Source organism: Thamnophis elegans, chromosome Z, assembly GCF_009769535.1.
Source record: "Thamnophis elegans isolate rThaEle1 chromosome Z, rThaEle1.pri, whole genome shotgun sequence".
Classification (NCBI taxonomy): Eukaryota; Metazoa; Chordata; class Lepidosauria; order Squamata; family Colubridae; genus Thamnophis; species Thamnophis elegans.
In genome coordinates, this window is record NC_045558.1 from 39,018,615 (window position 1) to 39,039,939 (window position 21,325).

The 21,325-nt window shown below is 36.5% G+C and overlaps 1 protein-coding gene across 1 annotated transcript in view; it reads left to right on the top strand.

Annotated features, from left to right (window-relative positions):
* The first annotated feature begins 314 nt into the window (after nt 1–314).
* The window catches only part of ITGB8 (integrin subunit beta 8), a 42,631-nt gene continuing 21,620 nt past the window's right edge, over nt 315–21,325 (top strand). Inside the window, exons 1-3 of the mRNA XM_032237293.1 lie at nt 315–983; nt 17,914–17,999; nt 19,413–19,584. Of these exons, the coding sequence (XP_032093184.1) occupies nt 686–983; nt 17,914–17,999; nt 19,413–19,584 (556 nt within the window). The 5' untranslated portion in view covers nt 315–685. The remainder of the gene's footprint in view (nt 984–17,913; nt 18,000–19,412; nt 19,585–21,325) is intronic.

The following is a 21,325-nucleotide window of genomic DNA, read 5'->3' on the forward strand; positions in this document are numbered from 1 at the left end:
ACCGTCTCCGAAAGGCAGGCGCACACATTTGCTGACGGGCAATGACGGAGAAGTCTAATCTGGGCTTTAGGCGGCTCTCGGAGAGAAGAGCGTGGGTTGATTGTCAAGCGGCAACGGAGCGGAGGGCGGAGAGAGCGGCTCGCGGCTTTGCAGCCCAGAATGGAACAATAGAGGCAGGGGCGAGAGCCTGAGCCGCTGCTATAAAACAAAGGGCGGCTGGAGGCAGGTCTACGCCCCGCTCTCCACCCATTCCCCGTTTTCCCTCCCTCACGTCTCTTCGGTTTTTGCTCTTAACCTGCTGGAAAGGAAGGGAACAGAGCAGCCGGCCGGGAGTCACACCGGCATCAAGCGAGCCTTTCGATGCCCAAGCACCCGCGCCATTCCTCGACAGTTTCCCCAACACTCCGGAGATCAGAGAAGAGAGACCTTGGCACAGATAGGCTTTCGTTCTTCACCTTCCTTTCTTCTTTCTAGTTCCTCTGCTGCGAACTTGGTTTTGGTTGCCAGGACAGGCGGACAAAAGGCTTTTGTCAACAGCTGCTTTGCAGGCGGCAGCAGCAGCAGCATCCAAGAAAGTTAAACGGGGCGCCGAGGCGGATGGAGAGTTTCTCTGGAGAAGCAGGGCGTCGCTTCTGCCGCCTTCGTCCTGTGATTTCGGCCGAGGGATGGCTCTGTTCTCCCTAACATGTGGCCGCGCTCCCCTTCCGGCTCCGCTGCTTACTACCTGCGTCTCGGTGGGGGTGGTAGTTCATCCCCCTGTCGCCTTCGCCACGGTCTCTACAGGGTTAGCGACTCCGTGACGAGCTTCTGCGCCGGGACTATGCACGACCTCCGAGGAGAACAAAACTACATTATGTGGATCTCACTCCTGGCTTTCCTAACGGTCGGGCTCGTCTCGCTGCACAAATGCCAGCGGCATCCCGGCCCGGTCCTGGGAATGAGTCGCCTTCTCGCGGTGATTGTGCCAGGCTCGGGGCAGCGCCGTAAGTTTCTTCTTCCCATCTTGAATCGCATCATGTTTTCCTCTCCCTTCTTCCCTCTTCTTTGCCTGTCTGTCTACACGTAATCCTTGAGATGCACCTGACCGGCTCCTTGCAGTTGTATCCGCGTCAGCCTCGTTATAACATTAGTGGGATTTGGTCCAAACACGCATAAACTCGAGCTTTAGTTAAATTTAACACGATAATTCCAAGAAATCTGAGTTTTCTTAGAGTGTAGCTCTAATATAAAGTTATAGTTATATGAATTTATACGAGCACTTTTATACACTTCTAAAGGGTTTAATGTTATAAACAAGGCAGGAGTGACTGGTCTAAAGTAAATCAAACTTAGAAGAGAAAGGAACTTCATATCCTTTGAGTTCATTCTTTGAAAAGTAATCCTAAGTAATATTGTGTCTTTTGATTTTGGGGTCCTAGCAGATGCTTATCCTGACTTTGGAGAGAGACATTGGCAGTGGTTTCAAAAAAAATTGCCAGATGGTTTGAGTAGGATCTTCTGCTTGAGGGGGTGGATTAAAATAGTGGTCACCAACCAGTGGTCTGCGGATCACTGTGGTCCCTGAGAAAATTTTGGTGTCCACAGAAAAAATATTTGCATTTTTTATATTTCACTAAATATTATTCATCTTTTTAAAAATTAATATTAGTAGTCTGTGGGATTTAAAATTATGAATTTAGTGGTCCCTGAGGTCCTAAAAGTCCTGCTTGTAGATACAAACAACTGAAATTTAGACTTCTGGAAAATAAACAGCATGATGCATCACTGAGTTTAACTATTTGCAGTTTATGTTTTCCATATGCATGAAATGAAAAACTTTAAGATGTTATCACTAATTACTACTTTTTGGAAGCATTTCTGTACTTAACTTCGGATAATTTAATAGTCCTAGACTTTACTTTTTGCATACTATTGCTCTTCAGTTCCATTGGTTATAATATATATTTGAATAGGTGTCATCAAATTGCAGGAGATTTTGCTTGGTAGGTCTTCCCTGGTCCATGAAGTCCAGGATTTTGGGATAGTTGAATAAGAAAATTCAGTCTGCTCAACTTCTCTGCTTAAAAAACTATGCCAGACTGAGGAACGTTTTTTCCTTCATGAAGGGTATATGGTTATTTGCATGTTGCACTGAATAGAACTTGACAAATCAATTATAAACAGGACAAGAATGTTAGACTTTCTCCACAGATGTATTAATTCATTGCCTAAATAAAATATGAGCAATTGTTTCACACCCTCCCCCTCATGAAATAATAGTAATGAAAGAGTTTCAATAGAAGAATGGATAGAAATTTTTAGAAACAATTGAGATTGTTCAAGAAAATAATCTATGTGAAGAAATTCTTTCACCTCTTTCTCCTCCTTATAAAATTATTTCACTAGTCTTCAGTCATCATGTACCACTGACTATATTATGTGATGTACTGATATGTCTTTTGGTGATCAGCACAAGGATACTTATGCAACCAGGTTACATTTGCAAACTTTGTCAGCACTATGATAATTTCAAATTCTCTAAAATATTTTATTGTATATTTTTAGAGAATCTATTGAACTGTTAGGGATTTTTGGAAAAAGAGGACCAAAATTTAAAATCTTACCCTATTGTGAAACCCTTAAGATGGTTTTAGGTTGATACCTTTCTTAATTATAATTTCTATTCTATGAACTGGCACTATATAAGAAGTAAATATTTGGATTTGGCAGGAAAACTCTTACATGGAAGAAACCAAAAGGTTCCTATATATTTAGAATTGTTCAATTAGATCTGTAAGATGTTGTCATGTTTGCTGATTGCCTTACTGTACAGTAAACTTTTTCTGACCTGATGTCCAGAAATGTTGGGATTACCACTGAGAATTTCTAATCAGAAGTTGGAATCCAACACATCTAGGATGCTTACATTGAGGAATCAGGTTTTGGAATGAGACTGGATATTAGATTGTTTCTCATATTTGTGTTCTTATCCATCTAGTATGAAAGTGATTTGTGGCATACAACATTGTATATGTATATGTGTATGTATGTGTGTATGTATATGTGTATGTATGTGTGTATGTATGTGTGTGTATATATATGTGTGTGTGTGTATGTGTATGTATATGTATGTGTGTATGTATGTATATATATATATATATACACATACACACACACACACACACACACACATATATATATATATATATATATGTTGTATTTGTGCTGATAAATAAATAAAGGTAGACTAGTATAGATCTATTTCAAGCTATTTAGCTCTCATCAGCTAGCCATACCCTTACTGGGATTTGAACCTGGGCTATATTACATACTAGGCAGATATCTTAGCCATTAGGCCACAGGCTCTTATCCGTTATCAGCGAATGGTGATAGGTATCTAACAACCCCCGGTATGCCCGAATATGGGAGCAAGATTACTACTTCCATTCTCTGTCCTTCGGCTCGTCACAAGAGACCATCCAGGCAGAAACCCAATATTTTTACTGTTGCCTTTTTGTTACATTTTGTTGTATTTGTGCTGATAAATAAATAAAGGGAACTAGTATAGATCTATTTCAAGCTATTTAGCTCTCATATTTAACTATTTAGCTTGAATAGATTATAGATCTATTTCAAGCTAAATAGTTAAATATGAGAGCTAAATAGCTTGAAATAGATCTATACTAGTTCCCTTTATTTATTTATCAGCACAAATACAACAAAATGTAACAAAAAGGCAACAGTAAAAATATTGGGTTTCTGCCTGGATGGTCTCTTGTGACGAGCCGAAGGACAGAGAATGGAAGTAGTAATCTTGCTCCCATATTCGGGCATACCGGGGGTTGTAAACATCATATATGTATGTATGTATGTATGTATATATGTATGTATGTATGTATGTATGTATGTATATGTGTGTATATATATAATTAGATGCAATTTAAAATGTGCTGTTATTTGCATCTTAGCTAAGAAGAACCCAGCGGCAACTGAAATCCAAAGACTAATTGCCTTTAACTTAGTCTGATATTTGAATTAAATGCTATAATATCTATTTACCTGAAAGAAAGATTCAATTTCCCAAATAATTTAACTGTGAGATAAAATTTTCTGGGAACATGATGCTTTCTTGTCTAAACCTTTTTCGTGAAAGAGCAGAATTGTCTTAAATGTAGAAGCATCATTCTTTCTGGTAAACATCTAAATCATTCCATGCCTAAATACCATGGAGAGTATGCCTTTAACTATGACAGATATGAAGCTATCTAAGAACAGGATCTCTATACAGATTACATAATTATGACACGTGGATTCCAGATTAATTTATTCATTACATTTGCAAATATTCTTGAAACACCAAATTAATCTAATTTGGAAATTGAAGCTAAAGTTTTTATTATTGATGTAGTGGATATCATGTTTCATTTCTTGATTTAAAACATAACAATATTTGTTGGGGGATAATAAATGTTTTTCTTTGCATTTAGCTTATACACCAAGTTTCTGCCTGGAGTCAATTAAAATATTCATGCTGGAACAAATATGTTGTTAAATATTTGACAAGTTAATAGCTCATATTGGACATAACAATAAACAAAGGTTTGTGGAAGAAATCCCTGGCTTCTATTATGCCCCTCCCTTTTCTCTTCCAGTGTAGCTATGGGAGGGAATTTGGGAATGTTTACTTCTGATTTCAATTAATCAAAATTACATAGTATGCCTCAACTATAAACTCTGATCTACTTCATGGCCTGAGCTATCCTCAAAAACTAAAGCTAGCCTTCTTTTACTAATGCAAATTAAGACAAATTGCAGTTTGATTAGGTTCATTTCAGATATAATATTTAATTATGTTTAATCAAATATGGAAGCAACATTGAACTTCCCTTCCTATTGTTTTGCCACAGAAGAGGATTATGTGAAAACCCAAATTTTACTTTTTTCAAGCTGTTAGAATATGCTAACTTTTATTATTAAGAATCAAAGATGTATAGATCATTTGCCCAAAATGTTATTATATGTCTATCCATTTTTATATAATACCTGCTTTTTAAAATTTTAATTCAATCCAAAGGAATATAAAATCAAACTTATTTTAAGCTAAGCCAGATTTAATTATAAAACCTAGATCTGATTTTGGTATCTTTATTTATCCCACTCAAAAAGAATGGAAAACTGTTCTGAATGGCTAATTAATGACATTTAATGCTTACTTTCTTGCAAAGGAGGAAGGAAGACAGAGGAGACTTTGTAAAAGTCTCCTTAAATGCGATGTGATGCTTAAATGCAGCTTTTGTAGTAGATTCTACCATTTCAGTGATATGCCATCAATTTTAAATCAGCTGGAACCATATCTGTATTTTTAATGCCCCAAATTTTATTTTTAAATACATTTGTTAATCTTGAAGGCTTTTATTATGGAAACATATTGATAAAAATAGCTCATTATGTTTCTTCTATTCAAAATTTAATTTAAATAGGATGTAATTAGGCATCTTGCAAGCAGACAAGAAGCTTTGCCCACTCTTAGTACTCACCTAGTGTCTTTCTCTACTAAGTCCTTAACTACTAAAGGTGTAAACTTATTGTACATTGTGTTACTATTGTTAGCACAGATTGGATTCATGCCATGCAGGTATACTAGTGTACTAGCAGTACTCTAGTAGAGAGTTCATTTCATCAAAGTGCTGCCTATTTAAAATGAAAAAGTAAAATATGTAAAAGTAAGTTTTACCATGTTTTAAGTTGGTATTGTGACCATGCTATATAGCTTCTGTATGACAACAAAGATATTCTCAGACATAAGAATACATTTGTTAACAATGAAAGCCTTGCCTCTCCTTCATAGTAGCAAGTTATTTAGATCTCTTAATGCACTTCTTGAGGACTAGTTTTGAAGTGTACCGTGTCAGTGAGAAGTTAGCAAATCTTTGATTATCATTTCAGCCAATTCTTTTAGTTACTCCTGCCCACATAAACAAAACAGAGTACTTAATTTATGAAAAGAAACACAATGTGAAAATAGACCTCAAATCTGGCAATTCTTAGGAAAAAGTTTAGAATGCTGATAAGCAAGAACAGCTTTATGGCCCAGCGACAAAGAATCTCCTGTGACTTTCCCCAAATGGTAACTTAGTTCAGCCAAATGAAACAAATATCTGATGTTGAGATTAAAACACAGGTGAATGCCAAAATCATTTCTCACAACAAGTTGTCTTAATTCCCCCCCCCCCCAGTAATTTGAAGGTTACCAAATGAATATATTTTAATAGCAAGAAGAAAGTCTAATATTAATTAACTAGAATTTGGGAATCATCTACTTTGGCAGGTATAATGATTCAAAGCTTACTAGAATCTTTCTAGAAATGTTTAATGTAAGAAAAACCATGTACAATAAGCAAAAATTGCCCAGTTAAAAGAGAAATAGGAGAATTTAGGAGATTCAAAATGTAGATTACACAGAAGAGCTAAAAAATATTGAAGGATGTTTCGTTGGAAGTTTTAAGCAAAAATGGGCTTACTCTGTCTAGGGAAACATCTTCCATTTAGTCTGCCCACCCTTTTATCTGCTATTATTTCCATTTGCTGCTTTAGTTGAATCAGAAGAAGAAAAAATAAATGTTACAAGAATGAAAACTTCCACAGGATTACATTAAAAAGTGCTGTAAAAGGATGTGTGGAATATAGGGTATTAGGGGGTGCCTTGCATGTAAACCTGTTTTCAGGTTTGATCACTGATAATGCGGAGTTTATTGCCATTTCATCCATTCTTTGGGAGAAAGATAGCCATTTTGAGTCTATTATTTAAATCTTGCCAGGGACAGAAAGGATTGTAGCATTTTCATGATCTTTGGAAGATTTCACTTAGAGGTTACAAAGTCACATTTACAAACATTGCAGCCTCCTCACGGTCATGCAATCAGAATTCAGATGTTTGGTAACCGGCATGTATTTATGATGGTTGTGATGTCCCAGGGTCATATGATCACCTTTTGCAACCTTCTGACAAAGTCAACAGGGAAGTCAGATTCACTTAACAACTGTGTTACTAACTTAACACTGTAGTGATTTATGTAACAACCATGGCAAGAAAGATTGTAAAATGAGGCAAAATTCACTTAACAGTTGTCTTGCTTAGTAACAGAAATTTTGGACTAAGTTGTGGTTGAATGTACTAACTGTACATTCTTCAGTTGGACTGCTTTTCTTTGGAATATATTTAATGTACCTATACATTATGTAATTTGAGCCACATGGAGAATTTCACGTGAAATGAGAACAAGGGCTCTGAGGCTTTCATTTCTGAATAGAAATAAATTTGGACACAAAACATGGGGACTGGAGAAGAATGTCTTTTTTGGTAGAAAAGTCAATGCCAATATATTTTTAAAAATCTGGATTATGCATGAAAATGTATTAGGGTGCTATCCCTGAGAGATAATGAGGAGCACAATGAGGCGTACTAGTTTATCATTATCCTAAGGTTAAATTAACAGAATGTTGCAAACCAAAAATATTTTTCCTCTGCTTTCCTTTTACTATTTGGAAAATTAAGAAAATCCTTTCTGAAAATCCATTCCTACTTTTGTGGGCTGTTTATTCCATCTATGACTCTTTTATCTCCCAAGGTCATCCACACATGCTTTTTCATAGGGATAGCATTGAACCATTAGTAATAGTTCAATTATTTGAATGCACACTTTTTGGTTATGTTTGGATATAATTTAAGGCACAGTTTAGTGGCCAGAGAATGAGCTAGTCACCCCCCTCTCCCCCCAGGATTTGTCCATAAGAGAAATAAGAGTCATTAGTCTATTATTTTCAGGTAAATGTAGTTTGTCTAAATTTGAACATGAAGGCACAGTTCTTTTTTTAATTAAAGTTTTTATTTTTTAAACAAATAGAAACAAACACAACACATAACATAAAAACATCTTCCATTCCATACAGTGTGTCGATTGGTTACAAGGTTTTTGTGCATCCTTTCCATAGTCATCCCTTAAATTTTATATAAAGTCACATATTGTCAATCAAGTATATTTATATACAATATTATTATATTATAATAATTTTTCTAATATAATATGTCAGCTTACACATTTCATCACATTCCATTGCTCATATCATCAATCTAATGTATATGTATATAATTATTATGATTATTAAACATTCATTGAAAATAGCTATTACTACATACTAAATTTATATTATGGCATTTCATTACATCATCCTGGACTCAGCCAATGATATTACATCTTTATATTCTATTCTATATAGAATTGTTTATCTTTTAATTAAAAAAAGCTTTTCCACATCATCTCTATGGTCTTCACTTACAGCTTATGTAAAATTCCATATTGTCAATCTAGTATATATAAATGGATTATTATCATTATTAATCATTTGTTTAACTATAACTATTATTACTTTGTCTTATACATAATACTCAAAATTTAACTATGTTTAGCTTAATTTTATTGTGACATTTCATTTCATCCTGTATCCTTCTACTAGTAGTGCAGTCCAATATCTCTTGCCATTTGTAGAATCTGTATTCTAAATGTTTTCTTGATAAGTCTTATGTGAACTCCTCTTGGCAACTTGTTGTTCATTGTATATTTTGTAGAAACTCGAGACCCTCCATCTGTTCCTTTCATCAGCTGGGCTTTGGTTATCACTGGTGCTTCTGCGTAAAATGCTCTCATTGTTTCTGCCAAGTTTTTTCCCCTTTCTTCATCTATGTTTTGAAACATGAGATAGAGTTCCAGTTCATCTACCTCTCCTTTTAGTGTTCCACATGTCTCATTTCCCTCCTCTCTCGATTTACTGTCAGCATCAACAATTTTCTCGTCACTTTGTTCATGTTTTTCTGCAATATTTTGAACTCTTATCTTCAAGTTTCATCATTGTTTCATCAATATTCTCACCTCTTCCCTCCATTCCTTCTGTTCTTTGTTCTATAAACTCCAGATTCTTTTCTATTCTTTCTGTGCTTATTAGGATTTTTAAAATTTCTAACATGATTCTTTGCAATGTTAATTCCTCTTCTTCTTCATGTTGCACCATCTTCCCAAATTGTAAACACTGCCACTAGGACATCCAAGAGTTTTTGCTAGGTTTCAAATAAATTCAATGTAATCTTTCAAGTCAGGGCTTTCTCTTTACTTCCAACGAACACCTGTATAAATAAGATGTGTTTTCTCTCTGGCCCTTTCAGTAAGCAAAGCCAATGGCCTTGAGATAACAGATGTAACCAAGCCTCCAGCCTCTAGATGGCAGTATTACTTCTTTTTTTCTCTACTTTTAGCTCCCTCTTTAAGCTCCAAGTTTAAGAGTGAAAAAAAGTGTTTAAAAGTTCCGATCTGGCCGAGCATTTAGAGGAAAGAGATTCTTAGTCCACAAATACAAATAATGGAAGAAAATAGAAGAAGAAGGAGAAAAAGGCCCCATCCAATTTAAAAGTAAGAGGCATTTGTAAAATTTCCATCCATAGAAACAAAACAAAATTAAGGGGAAAAAAAGATAACACAATAGTTTTAATTCAAGCTAATCTGCCGCTTGCTCTCTTCTATCTTCAATTTTAGTTTTACTAAAATTACTAAAATACTTTTTGTGTGTTCTCTTCTCTAATTATAAAATTTATCTCACCAATTTCGACACACTGCTCTGCTTCCGTTGCAGGGGGGCTGTCCCAACCTTATGCAGCTTTGGCTGCTTTTCTTGAAGCTGAAAAAAAAGCTTCTCCTAGATCGATCAGAGGCTCTCCCCTGAGATCAGGAGGATGTACTCTTCTCTATCACCGTCTCTACGGGATAGTTTAGGTCCAAAAAGGACTGCCCAGCAACAGAGATTTCAACAACAATCCTGTGTTGTAGCCGTGTCAGCCCTGGATGTCCATGAAGGCACAGTTCTGACAATGATTTAAGCCAGTGATCCAGGATCATGAACTTCATTTTTGAAGCTGGTTTACTCAGACATAAGATTTAAGTAATTCCAGCTCTGAAACAAAGTATTCAGCTACTCAAGTTAAACTAATTATTCTATCTAAAACTAGGGTTTCATTTTCTTAACTTGATTAGAAAGTTCATTAGTATAAATCAGAAATGAATGTTCACACTTTGTAGAATGATAGCTAAGATTCTAACATAGAGATATACTTTTACTTATTTGTACCCTTATTATTTTCACAAATAGCAGTGATCATATCCAACACACCTTCCTCCTCCTATTTTCATCACCACAATAATCCTGTGAGGTGAGTTGGGCTGAGAAAGTGTGATTGCTAATGTCTAAGATAGGACTTTAACTCACAGTCTCTCATTTTCTAACCTGGTGCCTTAACCATTAGACCAAACTGGCTCTCTTTTAAAATGAAGCACTTTTATATCTAATACTTTTTATCTTTAAAATAAACAGATCGTATTTACACTACCGCCAAACGATTATAGATAAATATGAGAAAGAGCTAATTTGGACATACCTTTTCTTTAAACAAATTGCAGAGAGTTTAAGAAAGTTTCTGGAAGTAATAGGGAAGGGTTTGGAGGTCATTGCACATGTTTACCATAGTGTAAAAGAACACTAGCAGCATGTGGTGGGATGTGGTTTCTTCCTAGTTCTGAACAGCACTTATAAGAAGCCTTGCCAGTGACTTCCTCAAAGGTCTCTTGGTAGGCATAGCCAACAAGGAAATCTTTGTGGTATTCCTGTTGACTTTTTGAAGAGTATAATACCGCCTACAATAGTGTTACATTTATGTATATGAGGATATCATTTGACGTGGCAGTCAACAATTGATGAATTCAAGTGCATATTAGCTCAGAGTCTAACATGATTGAATAAGCAAGCAGGACTGGTATAAAAAAGCTTAGCAACTGGTTTGTTTGTTTTTGTTTTTTTGCTATATTCACAAGAAAGAACTTATTCTTGACATGCTAGGAAACTCAAACTCAAAATTCATTGCTACTTTCAAACTCGTCACTCAAGCAAGACAGGAAAAAAGAATTATGAGAAGTGTTACATGAATGATTTCAGTTTATAATTTCTTAAATTATTGGTACTGCAAGAGAAATATTAAGGTGCATGAAAAAAGCTTATAATAATCCTTAAGGAAAATGGACTAAACATTTTAAAGAATGTTTCAAAGATGAAGAATAATTAATATTTTCATGTTTGAATAGTATACATATTAGATTCATTTGAATACTAGGACTTTGCTTAAAAGCGAGCAACCTTCATTCTATCAGGAGGAAACATGAGATTTGCATTTAGGTGAAAATAGTATCTTTTGAATTATTTTTGTTGGTAAAGCTTATTTAGTTTTTAATGAGAACCTAATTCAAATATATGCAGACGATTTAAAAGATTCATCTGCTTGCAATGAGGAAATTTTTCAGGAGTAAAATTAATATGAGTTAAAGATTGTCCAATACAATTATTTTAGTAACTTCAAGGCTTCCTGAGATACAAGTAACCTCTAAAATATTGAGAGAGGCAAACATTTAATTCCAGAACTGTCTGAAATTTGGACAGATCTAGCTCCTTGTTTCTCCACTATGCTCCTGATCTAGAATTTGAGAATCAAATGTCTTACTGTGGATTAAATAACCATGTACAGGTCTTAGAGGAGAGACTGATTTTAAGAGAGCTAATTATAATGTCAGAGACTATGTAATTAATTTTCAGAATAAAGAATTTGATTTGAATACTCTGTGGCTTGCATAATATATATGTCATAATCTAAATCAGTTCTATATTGAATTTTATCTTGCCCAAGTAACACATTCCCCACTCTTACCCCCATAGTATTCATTCTTGCAATGCCTGGCCTATTGAGTCTTATTTAGGGAAATGAAATGCATAAGTTGTTATACAGTTTGACATTGTACAACTAGCTATGCCTGAGGGTTTAATACATACTGTACATATGTCTCTTTAATGTACTGGAGCCAAAATGTGGCTTCTCTTGCTTTAAAATACTCGTTGATACATATTTATTATTTAACTAAAGCCAGTAAAATCTTGCCCAATGATTTTTGACCACATAGATATTCAGTTCTACCAGTTTTGTTTGGATTCTGCTAATAAAATAGTAAAAAAAATTCTATAAGGAGCCAAGTTGTAAAAATATTTTCAGCTTTATTATTATGTTTAGAAATAAAGAAAAAAGGTAAAGTGCTTTAATTCTAATTCTTTAGAAATAGACTGGCAGAAAAAAATTTCTGAATGAATATATCTATAAATGTTATTTCTATCAGAAATTATTGGAACTTATTATTAACCAAACAGATTTTAATGGTATTTTTTTAAATATGTAACCATCTCATGTTTGTTTCCTTGCAACGCTATAAATATGATCTTAAAACAAACATGGTTCAAAAAGATGGTTACGGGTGATCCTTCTTAACTGTTTTCTCTAGGTAGGCAGTAGTTGATTTGTTATTAGACTCTGAGATATTAATATCAAAATTTAGTTGGGCAAAAGCTTCATTAACTTTTTTCCCTACTGTCAAAATGTGCACAGTTTTAGAAGGCTAAAAATTCAGCAGAGTGCAATAACAAAATATTATGCCATTGCCAGCTGTATAAAGCAGGCTATATAAAATAAACAATCCCACAATAAGATTATAGCCGTGATGGCGAACCTATGGCACTCGTGCGACATGCAGCACCCTCTCTGTGGGCACGCGAGCTGTCACCCTAGTCAGCTCCACCGTGCATGTGTGTGCGCCTCCTGCCAGCCAGCTGGTCATCAGATCTCTGCCGCACATATTTGGGGGATGGGGTGTGTGGCGGACCGGGCGCATGTGGGGGGGATGGAAAAAGTTAGCTATCAGTAGACTATAGTATACTTTAATGAAATAAGCTGGAATAATAGAATCTTGCAAGTCTTCTTATATTTTATCTTCCATTCCCCTTATATCCTTATTGAATCAGAGAAGAAGCAACAAAAACCTGAATTATAAGCTTCAATTATTAAATAGGGCTGGGATAAACTCCTCGGCGGCTTTCGATACCATCGACCATGGTATCCTTCTGCGACGACTGCGGGAGGTGGGGGTGGGAGGCACTGTTTTGCAGTGGTTCTCCTCCTACCTCTCGGACAGGTCGCAGTCGGTGTTGGTTGGGGGACAGAGATCGACCACGAGGCCCCTAACATATGGGGTGCCGCAGGGGTCGGTCCTGTCCCCCGTACTATTTAACATCTACATGAAACCGCTGGGCGAGATCATTCGGAGGCACGGGATAAGATACCATCAATATGCGGACGATACGCAGCTGTATCTGTCTGCTCCGTGCCAACTCAATGAAGCGGTGGACGTGATGAACCAGGGTCTTGAGGCCGCCAGGGACTGGATGAGGGCTAACAAGCTTGTACTCAACCCAGAAAAGACCGAGTGGCTGTTGTGTTTCCCTCCCAATAATTTGGTTAGTGTTCCATCGCTCAGGCTGGGGGGCCAAATTTTACACCCCTCAGACAGGGTTCGCAACTTGGGAGTCCTCCTGGACCCACAGCTGACCTTTGATTACCACCTGTCGGCTGTGACCAGGGGGGCATTTGCCCAGGTTCGCCTGGTGCGCCAGTTGCGACCCTACCTGAATCGGGAGGCTCTCACAATAGTCACTCGCGCCCTCATGACCTCTAGGCTGGAATACTGCAACGTGCTCTACATGGGGCTGCCCTTGAAGAGCATCTGGCGGCTTCAGCTAGTCTAGAATGCGGCCACGTGAGTGATTGTGGGTGCACCTCGGTTCGCCCACATAACACCTATTCTCCGCGAGCTGCGCTGGCTACCTGTTGATCTCCGTGTGCGCTTCAAGGTGCTTCTTACCACCTACAAAGCCCTTCATGGTAGTGGATCTGAGTACTTGAGAGACCGCCTCCTGCCAATTACCTCCTCGAGACCTATCAGATCTCATAGATTAGGCCTCCTCCGAGTGCCATCTGCCAGCCAGTGCCGGCTGGCCACTACGTGGAGGAGAGCCTTTTCAGTAGCAGCTCTGACCCTTTGGAACGATCTCCCCATGGAGATTCGTACCCTCGCCACCCTTCAGACCTTCCGCGCAGCCCTCAAGAGCTGGCTATCCCGTCAGGCCTGGGGGTAAAGATTTGATTCGCCCCCACCCGAATGCTGAATGAATGTTGTTTATTCTTTTTAATTATGTGTTATGTTATATGTTACTGTTTGTATCCCCTCCCATAAGTTGTTAGCCGCCCTGAGTCCCCTCAGGGAAAAGGGCGGCCTATAAATAAACTTATTCCTATTCCTATTCCTTTCTAGGATTTTGGAGTGCTAATGCCCTTTACTGGGAAGACCTGCCTTTATAACTGTGGGCTTGGTGAAAGAAAACATTAGAAGGCATCAGCCAACACTTTAGGAAGGCAACAATTTGCAGAAAACGAATAGCGATCATACAAAATTAAATCAGCTAATTGTTTGAGAATGATTCATCTTACTGATATTCTTTGCCCTATAATATGTCTCCAGACACTATACATTTCAGTGTTCTAACTTTTGGTGGACTATATAAAGTTGGTGATAGAAAGGTAAATGATTTTTTTTAGGTTTTAATCATATGCTAGAAATAATGCAGCATATAAACTGAAGTTTTAAGTAAATATTATGTAACATGATTATCTTTCAAATATGAATTTGAATAAACAGACTGAAGTGAAGTCTTAGAAAAATTTAAACCATCAGATTCTGCACTTCTTGTAATTGGGTTATAAGCATGGGGCTCATGTCCATCTCTTTGCCATGTGGTTTTAAGTATGTATATATTTTGGAAGGGTGTTCTGGCTCTGTTTTGGCCTGCTCTAATTTCAAAATTGTTTTTAATATACTGGCATTCAATTTTTAATGAAAAGAGTCATTGACATTTTGGTTTATTCCTTTCATTTCATACTAAAAAAAGAGACCTATCATTTAATAACAAAATGTTACCATTTCTGTTGTAGAATTTGAAATAAATGCACCTTTTAAGTTTCATCTTCCATGGATATGGTTGCTGTACTGAAACTCTGCAAAGTGACTGAACACAAAACAGATTATATTTCAATGGCTGTCTTCCAGTATCCTCTGACAAAGGGATGAAAATAGTTGGTGGCATGCTGTCCTTTAGTAGAGTACAAACCTCTAACAACGTATCAAATATACAAGGGATATCATTTGAAAATAAACAGTAGTAGTCACAGTAATGTGGCCAAATTAAAGTAACTTTTTAATCTGAAACAAAAATGCTTCATTAAGGAATTTTAAGGAATGCTTTACTGTGGGTCTGGAAAAAATATCAATACAAATGAAATGATAAGATACCCATGTGGGCAATTCCTAGACATGCAATATAAAATATGAACATAGTACAAAAACAGGATATAATTACTTACAGACAGTTTCTTACCCTAGAAATAGCAATAGCAGTTAGACTTATATACCGCTTCATAGGGCTTTCAGCTCTCTCTAAGCGGTTTACAGAGTCAGCATATTGCCCCCAACAACAATCCGGGTTCTCATTTTACCCACCTCGGAAGGATGGAAGGCTGATTCAACCCTGAGCCGGTGAGATTTGAACAGCCGAACTGCAGAATTGCAGTCAGCTGAAGTAGCCTGCAGTGCTGCATTTAACCACTGCGCCACAACTAAAATCCTTGGATGAATTAAAAGAGGAAAATGTAATTCAAACATGGTTCCAGTATGGACAGCTACAGGCCAGGTGGAAAACAGATCAAAAAATTGGTTTTATGCAAGTCGAGGATAATTTATTTAAACAAATAAGAGATCAAAGCTTAATGCATATAAAGAGACTATACAATGTATTAATACAGATGGACTCCGAAACAGAATTAGTTAAAGACTGTATGATAAAGTGGGCTCAAAATATTGAAGAACCAATAATGTTGGATACATGGGAAAGGATTTGGGTAAGAAATGTAAAATTTACACAAGGCCAAAACTTGACAGAAAACTTTTACAAGATGTTTTATAGATGGCATTTAGATCCTAAAAAGTTGGCTTCTATGTATCCGAACTTACAACCCAAATGCTGGAGATGTGATTCTCTCGATGCTACATATTTTCATATATGGTAGACTTGCAAAAATGTTAAAGCATTTTGGATAAAAATATGGTGGATTATGCAAAATGTTCTTAAAAATGTTCTTTAAAAAAGGATAAAGTTTACCCGTCAGTTATTTTTGTTAGGTATAATTGCTGATTGTACAGCTGTAGAGATTAATTTGATTGTGCACTTAATAACTGCAGCTAGATTGTTGGTGATGCAATACTGGAAGAAGGAAGATTTGTCTACAATTCAAGAATGGACATTGAAAGTCACAAATTTAGCTGAGATGGCTAAAATATCTGCATATCTTAAGGATTACTCAAATGAGAGATATAAATGAGACTGGAAAAAATGGATCGATTATATATAAAATAAATATGGGACTAAGAAATTCTAGATAGCTTATGATTAAGATCAGGAATGATATAAATTGTTTAAAGTTAGCCTAGCAAGGAGGAGCTAAGTTCAATTTAAAGATGTTATCAATTTTCTATTCTTTTTTCAAATATATTTTAGACTGTTTTTGTTAAATATTTATACCGTGTATGGGTTCTGGGAAGTCGGGGGAGGGAAGGTTGGGGGAAGGTTGGGTGGGAGGGAGGGATGTATATTAGGCTTGACGAGGGGTGTTAGATTTTAAAGTAATATGATTACACATGTATACTGTCTTGTCTTATTTTTTCTTTAAAACTAAGATATGTTAAGTATATTGATATGGTAGCATAAATACCATCAACATAGAATGGAATTTGCTCAGAAGCTGAAATATACCAAGTGAATGAGAGGAAGAGTGGGAAGCAGAGGAGAGAAGAAAGATAGGAAGAGAGGGATAGGAGAGAGGGTAAGGGGGAAGATGAGGAGAATAAGGAGGAGTGGAATGAAGAGAGAGGAGAAGGAGAAAGGAAGGAGAAGTAGAGTAGAAAAGGATGATGGAGGGAAGAAAGAAGATAGGAGAGAGGCAGAAGAAAGAGGTGTATGGAGAGCAGAAGAGCTAATAATGGGTTTTTATCTTTCTGGGCGTTGATGGCAAGAGGAACTGATGTAATTACTACTTAATACAATATGATATTGGCTATGTAATAGTATACATGTGATTATATGTTATGAAAATGGAAAATAAAAAAAGTATGTTTCAAAAAAATGCTTCATTAAGATAAGATAGTTAAGATTTAATGTAAGAAAAGTTGACAGGCAATAGATGTAATAGTAATGTTAGGTAGTAGTTGAATTTTTATGAAATATATATCCCATGCCTTCTTCAGCTTGCCAGTTTGACAAGTATGTTTGAAAAGGTATAATTGTAGCAGAATTGCCATAAATGAACTAAGCAGGACCAAACTTCATGTAGCAGTTTGCATGTAACTGGATGAGTCAGAATAAGTGACATATGGCATTCTAGCTGTTGATCAAAAATTCTCATCATCCTTAAGAAGCATGAATGCTGGGGATTGTAATTTAATAGCTTCTCTAGTGGTAAACATTGCTTATCCCTGGCTTGAGGATAAAGAAGCAAGCCCAATTTCCAAAAATCACAAAGAGATTACTACTCACTAACCAAAATTGTTCTGATGCCTTTGCTTGATTGGTTGCTTTTCAAAAACAGAGAGGGCGAAAACTTTACTTCAGATTTGAAGTTTCTAAAAGACTTTCTACCAACAACTCGTCATGAATGTCTTTCTTTGTTTGTTATGATTGCATCACTTCCTATTTTGGTTAAGATCAGAAGTCTGATGATATTGTCCCCTGCTTTCCAGAAGAGCTGCCTAGTTCTAAAATAAAAGATACCATAAATACAAGGATTAACATTTTATAAATTATGGCTTGGTCCTTCAAATGTTTGCAATCAGTTTAATAGTTTATTTCTTTTTGTAGCAGACAACAGATGTGTCGTATCAAATGCAGCAACATGTACTGCCTGTCTTGCGGTGGGTCCTGAATGTGGTTGGTGTGTTCAAGAGGTAAACAGTTTCTTTGTATTAGTCAGCTGTTATTTATTTGTTTATGTTTCTTTCTCTACCTATACAGTAGGATTTTGCAACACTTCAATTTTGACAGAATGGTGCTTGGGAAATTCCTGGAATTTCTCACACTTAGCAAATTCCAGTTACCAGGCGTCAACACTGATCTGAAGGCACACACATACACAAAAACACATAAAACTGACTGAACATTGTCTTGAGAGCAGATACACATGAAAGGCACACAGTAGGTTCAAACTTTTTCCCATGTTTGGTCATTCATTTTCTTTTTTTTTAACAGACTCACTCGGTTATAGTGAGATGGGTATAAGCAAATTTAATAAATAAATAAATCTCTGGTGCTTCATCTAATAAAGCTCTTTATTAAAGTAAGGAGCTATCTGGGAGTCAGCAGACAGATAGAGGCCACTAACCTTCCTGCCCAAGGTTTTAGTTGTCTCTATATTCCAATAAATTATCTCTATATTCAAGTTGTCTCTATATTCCAAAGGGATGTGATTACTCAGTGGCTAAGACACTGAGCTTGTTGATCAGAAAGTTCAACATTCAGCAGTTCGAATCCCTAGCGCCATGTAAGGGAGTGAATTCCCACTACTTGTCCCAGCGTTTGCCAATCTAGCAGTTCGAAAGCAGGTAAAAATGCAAGTATAAACATAGGAACCACCTTTGGTGGGAAGGTAACAGCGTTCAGTGCTCCTTCAGCGTTTAGTCATGGGCCATGGAGATGTCTTTGGACAGCGCTGGTTCTTTGGCCTTGAAACGGAAATGAGCACTGCCCCATAGAGTCAGGAATGACTATATGTGCAAGGAGAACCTTTATGTTTACCTTTATATTCCAATAAGTAACCAAACCTTTGGCAAAACAACATGTAGGAATATGCTTTGTTATGATCTCCTAATTATAAAAATAGTGAAATAATAATGTTCAGTGCTTTCTCCAAAAGAAAAGAAAGAAATAATTTTTATCTCTAATGAGGAATGCTATAAAGTTCATCTTTTCTCCTATGAGCACATGAAAGGGCTTCGGATTTGCTAGGCAGCTCTATATGATCCTTTAAATAAAATTTCATGTACTATTACAGGCATTAAAGATGAATACCGGCATTTGTACTTGGTCTTAAAGTTATGTACTTTACTATTGATGCTGATTTCTTATAAAATAGTCTGAATAGCTTTATTCCCACCTGTATCCAGTTTTGTTGCAATGCGCAGTAATATCTCCCCTGTCTTTAAAAACAGTGGTATTATAAATGGTTTGGTGATGTTGGCTTTATTGTTGGTTTGGGATAATAACTTTTTGTTTATATGATATTATATTTTCTGGAAATTAAAGTTCTCCAACTTCTTACACTTTTATTATGTATTTCGCCCCCCCCCCCCCAATTCAAACAGGATTTCATGGCAGGAACAAAGCTGAAAGAAAGATGTGACATAGTTTTACATTTAATCCAAAGAGGCTGCAAGCCAGATTTCCTAGAAAGTCCTAAGGTTGATGTAACAGTGTCCAGCAATGAGGCTAACATTCAAGTTATACCAGGAGAAGCTTCAGTGCACCTGCGTCCAGGTTTGGATATCAGAAATATTGTTTAATATAAAAACTACATTTTGCCTTTGGCACAGACTAGGAGACTGAAGATAAAGGATCTTGGATTCTAACAGATTCTGAAGATGTACTCAGTTTTGAGAAAACAAATGAAATGATTCTAACTTATTCAAAAAATACAACTTCATAATCTTTTGGATACACTAATTCAGTTAGTTGTGGAGTTGGTATAAAATTACTTAGAATAATTGGTTCCAACAATTTTAATGTCCTTGCTGTCTTCTTAAATAACTAATGAATCTGGCTGATGCAATTATCTATTGTCTTAATTTCTACTAGCTGTTCATCAAAATTGGATCATTAAAGTTAATCACTCTATATTTAGTTACTGCTCTCTACATCCAAATTCTGTAAATGACATTTTGTTTACATTGCCTATAATTCTTAGGTAGATTTTGTTTTCTTAAATTGAAGACAGGAATATTCTTCCAGGTGTGAAACCTGATTCTGATTCCAAAATGCATCTTCTGTGTGCATGAATGTGCAGACACACAAATACACACACATAAACACATACAAAGTGGATATCTACCAGTAAACATTATATTTCACTTCTGCTACACAATGCCTGTCATTCATTCATTCGGTGCTGGCTGCAAAGTAGCCTTGATGTATTGCCAGGAGCAAAATATTCCAGCTGCTCTGCAAACTTGGAAAACCAGCCCCCACTGCCCTCATTGGTTGGAACCTGCATTTTTCCTACCGGTATGCCTTGCTTTTTAACTGGGATCACTGAAAAGCTCACCATGCTCCCAATTTCCAATTTTGTTTCACACTAACTTGATAGCAAACTCAAAAGGATCTGCATTCTGCAGATGGTGGGGACAAAATCAAAGAAGGCTGAATTTACAATGCACTGGGAACAGCTTGCAAATTCAATAGTTATGGCATAGTAAAGTTTTTTGTTATATATACATATTTAGATATGATTTAAGCATTTTAATAGATTCTTGTTTTCTCTTAAGCATCTAGGTCAGAGGCGGGCCTGTGCATGTGTGTGCTCAGCTCAATTTGCATGATGGCAGGCCAGAACACATGCACATGCACAAGCAGTTCAACTTGAGTACATTGAACTGTGCAGGCATGTGCATGCACCCCCGCCTGCTGCTTACCCAGGTCAATCTGTGCATTTGCGCCCCGGTTCACCATTCACATGGTTCCAGATAGGTCACAGTCTTGGGGTTGAGGACCCCTTATCGAGGTGATCTATTTATGCTTCCTGTATGATCCCTTGATGGGATGTTCATTAGTTTGAGACTCTGAGTAAAATCTGCACTGTATTTGAACTTGGCAGAATTGTCAGAAAAGGCAATCAATGATCAACCATTTGGATGAGGCATTGGGAAGAAGAAAGTTGAATGAGAATCTCAAGGGCTCAGCCAATAAGGTTACATATTGTGGTGCATGTTGCAGCTATTGATGCATTTGAGGATATTTGAAGCACATTGGAAGCAATATATTTTCAGAATTGAATACAGATTTGTTTCTTGCAAATATCCTCCTCTTTAAGTGAAGAGCATGTAGATATAAGCTTGTTTTAATGCCAAAGGTATGTTCATACAGACAAGAATAGAAATAATTGTTTATTTGGATTACTCTTGGTTTGGAAATTTAGATATTGAATTTGCTGATTAAAATGAAAGAAAACAAAAACTCCATTCTGACAAGCTAATTCGGTTTCTGGGAATTATCTAGCAGGTTG